General features: G+C 43.1%; 1 protein-coding gene across 1 annotated transcript; it reads left to right on the top strand.

The window, feature by feature from the left end:
• Nucleotides 1-1,741: 1,741 nt before the first annotated feature.
• On the top strand, nt 1,742-9,982 carry LOC124368248. Its single transcript, XM_046825523.1, has 3 exons — nt 1,742-3,398; nt 3,434-4,359; nt 9,893-9,982. The coding sequence occupies exons 1-3, from the start codon at nt 1,742-1,744 to the stop codon at nt 9,980-9,982; spliced, it is 2,673 nt and encodes an 890-aa protein (XP_046681479.1).
• Nucleotides 9,983-10,362: the final 380 nt, after the last annotated feature.

Raw genomic sequence — 10,362 nt, 5'->3', positions numbered from 1 at the left:
TGATCCGTGTGAGACCGGAAATTGCAGACAAGTGGATGCTTCATCATGACAATGCTCCATGTCACACGGCCATTTCCATCTGTGAATTTTTGAACTCAAAACGCATTACTGTTGTTCCTCAACCCCCCTATTCACCTGATTTAAGTCCTTGTGACTTTTTCCTCTTCACGAAATTGAAACATGTCCTAAAAGGACGTCATTTTGGAACTCTGGAGAACATTCAAAAGACTGTGACCGACCAGTTAAAAGCCATACCAATTGAAGACTTCCAGCGCTGCTACCAAGAGTGGGAACGACGACTCCGCCGATGTATAGCTGCCCAAGGAAACTACTTTGAAGGGGATAACATTGTTGTTTGAAAATAATAAAAACTTTGGTTAGTATGAAATCAGTCTCATTATTTTTCTAACACACCTCGTATATATATAAATTAATTTAAAATAATAATACACTGTTATTAATTTTTGAGCACTGCTTGCCATAAGCTCTTAATAATATTCTTAAATCTAGTATTTCAAATGTTATTTGAAATTATTTTCTTACAGCCAATGACGAATTATTAATATTATGTAACAATTTTGAAAGTTCTATAGTACGGAAAATCCTGTATGGATCGGGTTTTCAAATGTTACGTTTTGCTCACAATACGTTTTTTGTAAAGCGTAATATTATGAAACCCTAAGTTGAAACAATATATAATAAATCTGTGTGTTTGTTCTATAATGATTTACCTCCATCACTTATATAATCCCATATGTTAAGTTATAAATCTTCTTGTGGGTTTAATATGTGAATTACTTGGTTGTTGCCTAATCATAAATTGAAACATTATGACGGTTCGTTCTTAGAATTTTTGAATTAACTTAATAACAGTTTCAGAGCTTCTTTTGGGTTAAAAATAAATTGTGTAAATAATACAATAGTTACTATTTTTTTATTGCAAAACTGTGAAACTCTACCACAGTCTCTTCATGCACTGAGTTACTGCAGTTAGAGTTCTCCTTTCAACGGTGTTTTGTAGACCCGTGTATCAGACAAGTTTCTGAATGAATGAATATCGTGTAATTGGCAAGTTCACAACAAACGCTAATAAGGTATTCTGTCACACCGGGCAGGACAGCTTGTTATCTTTACTACTGCTTCAAGTGTCAACAGCCCTTATTGAATTCCCTCAGGGGCAGTGGGCTTTCCACTGTACGGGTGTTTTGGCGATCCCGGGGTACCTGAGCCAAGCTGTGAGAACCTTCTCACAGTTCTTCCAGAGCTAGGGCCTTTCTTCCCATCTTTTAGGTCTTAGCTCACTGTCTTTATTCTTTTCTGAGCTAACTTTGCTCGCCTTCTTCTTCTTTTCGACCCCGCATTACGGGTGTCCTTCCACCTTATTTCGACCGGCGCATGCTGGGGAGTCCTGGGAGTGTCCCTGACTTGCTGCAGGGACTGATGTGTGCCTCGCACTGCCGATGGCCCTCTCCAGTGTGTTGTCAGAAGCCAGCTACTTCGGTCCTTGGTCAGGAAGTGCGGCATGGATGCAGGGATCGGACTCTGCATTGCCACGGGCGACCCCCAGCACGTACGGCACCTTGTGTGTATCGGTGCTGGGCAAACGGAGGTTCGGGCCCCGGGGAACTGGGGTAGGGGCGTCCACTCTCCTACGGGAGGAGGACCTCCAAGGGTACACCCGCTCTCGGCCAATGAACGGGCCGCTCCTTGCCGCACGATGCGCTGGTGACAAAAAAAAAGCATGGACTGTCAAACTACATACAGGAGTAATGGAAAGGAGAAGGAGCAAGACGCTTTCAAGCGCAGCTCAATTATGCAAAGGTCTCCGACCTTGACGACTGGGACGCCGACGAGGGTACTTAAAACCTCCCCTCCGCCGGTGCCGTTCAAGGCTGTTAGTAACACCGGATCGTCGTCCGGATCCGGAAAGAGGAAAGAAGAGGTCGATCTGGCGATGGAGGTGACCAACCCGGAAACACCTCAAGGAATTCCTCCCAGCAACAGCTCTCTTCGTGCGGCATTCGGTCTGCAAATGCTTCAGCAGCAGCATGATGATGCCAGCGAAGAGGAGGACCTGTCACTGAAAAAAATGAAAGCTCTTTTGAAGGAGATGGCCAAGGCTCTCCTTACTCAGAGGAACGTGAACAAGGCGATTAAGGATGGAATTCCGAAACTCGATGATTTCCTTGGTGAAATCGAGGAATGCCGGAAGATCAGGCTGAAGGCGGTGAAGCAGGGGCGCGACATCATGAACCGTGTCATATCTGATTCGCCTCAAGCTCAAGCTTATCTGGCTGAGTCTCAGACCCAAGCCAGAAAGCGAGTAAAGCGGCAGAGAGGTTCTTCGCCGGGAAGCCCTGAGCTTAGGGAATTGGATCCAGCGCCGAATCCAGTCTTCTTCTCTGCTTCCACACAGACTGAGGACGTTCCGGCTGCTGATTTAGTTCCTGCTCCGGTAGGGGTTCCTGCACCAGCAGCTGCTCTAATCCCAGCGTCAATCCCATCGACACCTCTCAACTCGCAGGGGCCCGCTCCGCAAACACCTTTGGGGAACTGGGAGAGACGCCTGTCAAAAAAGGAGAGGAGACAGCTAAAGCGCGCCGAGGCTGCCTCAAAAAAGACGCCTGCAAAAGGGAAGAAGAAAGTCCAAGTCTCTGAACCGGTTAAGGAGACTCCTAGCAAAACTTCCAGGAAGCCTTCACGACCAAGGCTCAAGAAGCCTAGGCCTGAGGCGATTTTGATCAAACCCTTAGGGGGGCGATCTTTCGCCGATGTCCTAGGACAGATTAAAACCCAGGCGAAACCGGAAGAGACGGAGACTACAATCAAGTCCATCCGACGAACCCAGAACGGGGATGTTCTCCTCGAACTGGGAAAATCGAGGGACAAGGACGGTTTTGCTGCTTCCCTCAAAGCCGCTCTTGGTGACAAAGGCTCAATTCGAACCCTTCAACCGAGATGTTCAGTGGAGATCCGAGACCTAGACGCTCTATCTACAGAGGACGAGGTGATCAAAGCGTTAAAGAAGGCGCTTCCAGAACTACCGGGAGAAGCGGGAGGTCTCAAGGTCTGGTTGACAAAACCAAATCGGAGCCAGCAGCGTATGGCAATTGCTGAATTGGGCGAAAAGCACGCTAATAAGCTGCTTAGCCTCCAGCACCTGAGATTCGGATGGGTGAGTTGCAGGCTCAAACAAAGGGTCATCGTGCAAAGATGCTACCGGTGCCTAGCGTTCGGTCACTCTTCCCGTACCTGCAGAGGGCCCGACCGAAGTTTCAACTGCCTCCGGTGCGGAGACCAAGGCCACAAGAAGAAAGACTGCACCTCGAGCCTCTCCTGTTTCCTCTGTAAGGAGACAGGTTCTGCTGGGAATGCTCTTGGTCACTTACCTGGTTCTGGTCAGTGCGGTGTTTTTAGATCCGCACTCGAACAGGCAAAAGGCAGAGGCCAATAATCCGTATCCTACAGGCCAATCTTCAAAGATCCTGGGGGGCTGATAATCTTCTAAATCAGCAAGCCCGAGAACTCGGTGTCGACGCGCTCCTAGTCAGCGAGCAGTATCGGGACAGGGACCCAGGCATTTGGATCCCAGACAGTCTAGGTACTGCAGCTTTCTGGGCCCGGAACTCACAAGAAGTTATGGTGCGGAGTCACGGACGTGGCCGAGGATTCGTCTGGATAAGGTGTAGGGATGTAACTTTCTTCAGTTGCTACCTCACCCCAAACGAGGCCATCCAAGACTTCCGCGACAAGATTGATCGTTTGGAGGAGAGCGTGCTCGGCACCACTGGGCACGTTGTCGTTGGCGGTGATTTCAACGCGAGGGCCGTCGAGTGGGGTATGCCCTCTACCAACTCCCGGGGGAAATACATCTTGGATTTCATCGCAAGGGCCGGGCTCGTCGTCCTCAACCAGGGCGACACGCCTACTTTCAGGCGCCCCGGGCAGAGAGGCACGATTCCTGACGTAACCTTCGCGTCTGAGTCTCTTCTTTCGAGGATCTCTGGCTGGAGGGTGGTAGAGGATTACACGGGTAGTGACCACCAGTACATTGTTTTTGATCTGCATGATTTAAACCGTAGAGTTTCCGCATCCCGGGATGGGCCACGCCGATGGAACACCAATAAACTGGACGTGGTCAAGTTCACCGAGGTTATATCTCGGGGAGCGCAGGCGAATCCTGGTGAGGCTGGCGCCAAGGCTTTAGTAACATCCACGATGGAACTTTTTGTCTCGGCCTGTGACCGGTCTATGCCGCGAAAGAAACTCCGCCGCGACAAGCAGCCCATCTACTGGTGGACTGAAGAGATTGCGGAGCTCAGAAGAACATGTCTTAGAGCAAAACGTGCCGCCACTAGAGCGAGAATTCCTGCAGATAGAGTTCGTAAGTCGGATGTCTACAAAACTGCGAGAAAGTCTCTCCGCCGAGCTATCAACAGGAGCAAGGCGAATAGCTGGAGGAAACTTCGGGACGACGTCGATTCCGATCCTTGGGGTTTGGGTTACAAAGTTGTGACCCAGAAACTCGGCGCCCGCTCTCCACCCTCCATCATGGAGGGCGCCACCATGGAGAGGATCGTCACTGCCCTGTTTCCTGTACATCCACAGCGACCACTAGTTGACTTCGAACGGGTGGAGAGCGTTCCACTTTTTACTATTGAGGAGTTGGAAACCTCCGTTCTCACCCTGAAAAGCAACAAGGCTCCCGGCCCGGACGGGATTCCCAGCGAGGCTCTGAAGAAGATTTTCACCATCAATCCCGGGTTGTTGCTGAGAATGTACAATGCCTGCTTGGTTGAAGGAGTGTTTCCATCTCCCTGGAAAACCGCCAGGCTGGTGCTTATTAGCAAGGGAAAAGGTGATCCAGAGCTGCCGTCGTACTACAGACCTCTCTGCATGCTGGACACGGCTGGAAAACGTTTTGAAAAATTAATCCGTTCCCGCCTGATTTCTGCCATGGTAGCTGTCGGGGACCTATGCCCTCGTCAGTACGGTTTCAGAAAGGGACGATCAACAATCGACGCGATTACGGAAGTACATAGAGCAGTTGAAAGAGCCGAGAGCCACAACCATTTCTCCCGCCGAGTAGTGCTTCTTGTTACGCTTGATGTCAAGAATGCCTTCAACTCGGCGAGATGGGTCGATATGTTGGATGCACTTCGTGACACCTTCCGAATTCCAACGTATCTGTTGCGGCTCATCGAGGACTACCTCCGTTCTAGGCGTCTGATATATGACACTCGAGACGGAGCGCGGACGGTGGAAGTCACCTCTGGTGCCGCGCAGGGTTCAATACTCGGCCCGGATCTCTGGAATATCGCTTATGACAGCCTCCTGAGATCCGAGATGCCAGAGGAAACCGTCTTGGTTGGGTACGCCGATGACGTTGCGGCTCTCATCGCCGCACGCAACGTTGAGCTGGCCCAGCTAAAGTTGAACCAGGTCATGCGAGTGGTCAACGCCTGGATGTCCGATCACGGTCTTTCGCTTGCTCTGAGCAAGACGGAGATCGTGATTCTCACAAAGAAAAGAATTGACACCGTCGTCCCGCTGCGAGTGGGAAGGGAAGTGGTCCAGTCAACGCGTGCCGCCAAGTACCTCGGAGTCATTGTGGACAATAAGTTAAGCTGGAGAGACCAGATCTTCCGTTCGGCGGACAAGGCTGCTAAGGTGGTCTCTTATCTTAGTAAGCTGATGGCCAATGCTGGGGGTCCTCGGTCCAGCAAAAGACGGTTATTGATGTCCGCAGTCCAGTCCGTACTCCTTTATGGGGCAGAGGTGTGGGCAGACGCTCTTACCAAGGAATGTTATAGGTTGCGACTCGCCCGGGTTCAGCGTCAAGCTGCGCTCCGGGTGTGTTCCGCCTATCGGACAGTATCCGAGCCTGCCGTCCTGGTGGTTGCCGGAGTCATCCCTGTCAAGCTCTTGGCAGGGGAGAGGAAGGCGATTTATCAGAGACAAGGCGAGATCGGCAAGGACGCAGCAAGATCCGAAGAGCGTGCCCGAACCTTCCAGCAGTGGCAACACAGCTGGGAGCACGAAACCCGAGGACGATGGACTGCGCGACTCATCGAGCAGGTTCAAACATGGGTCGAAAGGCGGCATGGCGAGGTGGATTACTACCTCACGCAGTTCCTGACAGGTCACGGCTATTTCAAGTCGTACCTGAACCGGATGGGCAAGACCGATTCACCGGATTGCATCTACTGCCCGGGCGTTCCCGACGACGCGGAACACACCTTCTTCCGCTGTCCGCGTTGGGAAAGGCCCCGCCTGGAGGCCACAAGAAAACTCGGGGTTTTTTCGGTGGATACGGTCTGCGAAAAGGTAATGGAGGATGAGGGGAACTGGGATTGTTTGTCACAGTTCGTCCTGGGCATCCTCCTGGAAAAGAGACCCGATCTGGACCGCGAAGTGGCCCAGATCCCTTGACCGAGCGGCTGGATAAGGAGCGAGCCCCACGGGCTTAAGCCAAATTTAGGCCTAGCCTGAAGTAATGTGATAAACAATCCCAGGTTAGAATCCTAAAGAGTAGAGGAGGTTTTTTAGTGGGTAAACCCGTTTTTAGGGGAGTCCCACACTACAGGCTGGCCACCTGTGCGTAATTGCATTTTTCCTGCCTCTCCCTCAAAAAAAAAAAAAAAAAAAAAAAAAAAAACCCTTATTGAATACTGTTTCGTTCAATTTCTCTCATCAATTGATATTTCTGTTTAACCATGTAACTTATGCCACTGTTATTGTGATCGTTTGTTTGTATTTTAAAGCAATAGTTTCTGTTGGGGTATTCACAGTATGAACAATTTAAGGTAGTTTATCTTATTAGAAGTGGATTCTACTTAGTTAATTTTATATGAATTATTAGTTTAATTACAATTCCTAACATAAAAGAACATATCCTTTATATATATCCTTTAGCTAACGGTAATTTCAGGGGAACCAATTTTAATCTCTGAGATTTTAATTAGATAACCCAACAAAACTGTAATCATGAGAGTATTAAATTTGAGGACATATTTTACTACAGAAGTAGACACATAGTTGCTTAATACATCAAAATTTGCTTATTACGCAATATAAGTACAATAATTATTTATAAATCAAGCTATGTAAATATAGTGTTTACATGGAAACTTCCACATAAGAATTATAAATATTGTAAAACTTTTGCACAAGACAAACTAATCATTTGACCAAAATAAATAGCATATTGTTTCCTCATAAGCATAGAAAATCAAAAAACAGCTTTGAAGCAATGCCAAACATCAACATTAAACGCATGCTGTTGCATATTGCAGCTTATAGGTTCAATACAACTGCTATTGATATTATAAGTTGCTTGTAGCTATTAGGTTCATATTATACATTAGGTTAATGCGTTTCCAATTAACCATTTTATTAACAATTGAGTACAGTCCTTACCAATAAAAAAGTCATCAATCCTTTGAAATTACTTAAGTATTAACAGTTAATAAATTACTCCTTACTCCAGGTGTGGCTTCATTTGTGAGGGAAATTCGATGTAAATATATTGTAGTCTAAATAATTTTTAAATTTAAAACTACCTCTACCTGTGTATCATCACGATTCCTGCCGTGTCCACGAGCATTGATTGCTGCAAAATTGATACAGCCTCACTTAACTCAGCATGGACCACCTATAAGATAAATACCGGGACCTTTAAAGGCCAGTAAATGTCTCATACTATACTTTTTATATTTTATATCTGTAGTTACACTAGGACTCCTGTTACGATAGTATACTGTTTTTTATTTATTTTTTATTTTAGAGTATCGTGCCATGAGCTCTCAATTACTTTCTTTAACTTAACATTTCAAGTGTTATTTAAATTTAAAATTTTTATCATCCAAGAGTTAAATTAGTTTTGTGTGGAACTCTACCGGATGGAATAAAACACTCTATATGTTCTGTAAAAATTTACCTCCATCATTTATAACCCCATATGTTAAGTTATAAATTGTCTTGGTGATAACTTTGTGTATTCATCGCAAGATACAAACACATAAATTGCAAAATTACAACGGATCACTCTTAGATTATATAGAATTAAGTTAATTACAGTTTTAGAACCTTCTTTGGGTCCAAAATAATTTTAATAGTAGAAAAGTTATTTTTACTTCCTAATTGCAATACTGTAGGGTGAAATGATGCAAGGTTGCATAACAGTCTGTGGTACATTTAGACATATAATGTACTATTGCATTTTAGGTTCACCTTTCAACGATGTTTTGTAAACTAGTGTATCAGAGAAGTTTGTGATTGAATGAATATCGTATAACTGGCAAGTTTCCAACAAACGCTAACAAGGTATTCAGTCACACCGGCAGGACAGCTTGTTAACTTTACTACTGCTTCAAGTGTCAACAGCCCTTATTGAGTATTGTTTCATTCAATTTCTCTCAGCAATTGATATTTCTTTTTAACTACGTAACTTATGTTACTGTTATTGTGATCGTTTGTTTATACTTTAAAGCAATTATTTGTCATATGGTATTTAAGATTTGTAAACAATAGGATGAACAGTCTATATTTTATTTTAGATTATAAGAGACAGGACCTCATACTTTCATGTAAATTATTTAATTTCGTGAAATATAAAAACATTATTAATATCCCTTTCGGCTCAGTTGGAAAAAGGTAGATTTCACACATATCTGTCATGTCTAAAAGTTAAACAGGCACAAATATGTTAAATTTTGTTTATGTTAAGAGGTATCAAAAATGTAAATGAATAAAGGTCATTTATAGTTATCTAATACATCTATTTAATGCTGCATTTATTTTGCTAATATGTCAAGCAAAAAGTATTGAACGGATGCGAATGGTCGCCATATTGAAACTTTTCATTAAGTAAAATTACTAACGATCTTATCTTATCTATGTGCAAGTACTGCCTTCTTACCAATTTTACAAATGCAGGAAAACACACAGTAGTGTCACTTTTTTGCGCTCTAATGCACAATAACGTATATACCAATCCTTTGACATTGCGTGTCCACCATCTCGAAATATGAATTGATGTCGAAAATAGAAAAAGAATAAAGTTGTTCGACAACTAATTGTTACACAAGTTGTTATTAAGTTTTTAAAATTATATACTATATCTTAAAAATTCCCCGTTTTTGGTCTATATTGGATCAAAAATTTTCGGTCCAATGCATATTGAGACTGTTTTAGCTTAAGACTGACTGAAAGTCTCTATTTTGCATGTTGCGTGAAAGAAATGCATTTGTACCAAATTTAGTCTGGATTTTTTTAAACGTACATATTTTCATCGTATTCACAAGCTAGTTTTACACTGCATAAGCCCATACATGTACTCTTACATATATACAAATAAAGTTATATACTCGTATATATATATATATATATATATATATATATATATATATATATATATATATAACCAAGTCAATAAATGAAAACAATCCCATGGAAAGAAATGATGCTCAAAATTATCGACCGATCAGTATTCAGTCCCCATTTATAAGAATTCTTTAGGCTATTGTGCTGAAGAAACTGAATAATATCTTTAGCAATGTCATAGCTGATGAGCAACATGATTTTACCCACTATTACCAACATAACTTTGGTTTAGTAATGTTACTTCACTCAGAGCCTGCAGGTAGAGGCAATTATTTCGATTTCTGTAAGGCCTTAAGTTTGTCATAAACAGTTTACTTTTAGTTAAATATTTATGGATTGTTGGATCCTCTTCTGGTTTAGATTCAGAAGTATTTTTAGTAACAGATACTCAGTAGTTAAATTTAATTCTGGCCATTCCAACCCTTTCTCTGTAATTTCAGATGGTCCTCAAGGTTCTTTGCTTGGGCCTTAGTTTTTCAACATTTTTATCAATTATATTGCTGATAAGATCCAATCAATAAATGCTGACGACATCACACTGTTTATTGCTGTCAAGTTCCCATCTGACTGCGATATTCCTCAACGATCAACAATCTGACCTTTGATCGTGATATGATTTAATACTTGTTTAATTATAACCATGGTCATTCATTTAAAACTGGAATATATACATAGTTAATATGATAGCTAATAACAATAAAATAATATTAATAAGAAACGTAAAAATATAATAAATAAGTTTGGAGTTTGCCTCATTAAGTGTCACGTAACAGGTTTCTCTGAGGTTACAATAAAACTAAGCAAGAGGCAATGTTTTTAAATCTTTTTTTCACAGCTATTTATTGCAATGATCTATAATCATGAGTGTTTATTTATTTCCTCTTATTAAATAACAATACAATATACAAGTAACTACAATAAAATAATACAATAAAAACGTTTTAGTCTTGTGCTATTTTAATCTTTTATATTTTATTA

This window comes from Homalodisca vitripennis, chromosome 8 (assembly GCF_021130785.1).
Source record: "Homalodisca vitripennis isolate AUS2020 chromosome 8, UT_GWSS_2.1, whole genome shotgun sequence".
NCBI lineage: Eukaryota > Metazoa > Arthropoda > Insecta > Hemiptera > Cicadellidae > Homalodisca > Homalodisca vitripennis.
Note: the sequence above shows the minus strand (reverse complement) of the source record. Positions and strands in the feature narration are given on the sequence as shown.

Bases quoted from the DNA above. Each gene is read 5' to 3' on its own strand.
- LOC124368248 (XM_046825523.1), top strand. From the start codon at position 1,742: ATGGACTGTCAAACTACATACAGGAGTAATGGAAAGGAGAAGGAGCAA. The intron at 3,399-3,433 runs GTCAGTGCGGTG...GCACTCGAACAG, and splicing joins TGGTCACTTACCTGGTTCTG to GCAAAAGGCAGAGGCCAATA. The intron at 4,360-9,892 runs GCGAGAATTCCT...ATTGCTGATAAG, and splicing joins CAAAACGTGCCGCCACTAGA to ATCCAATCAATAAATGCTGA.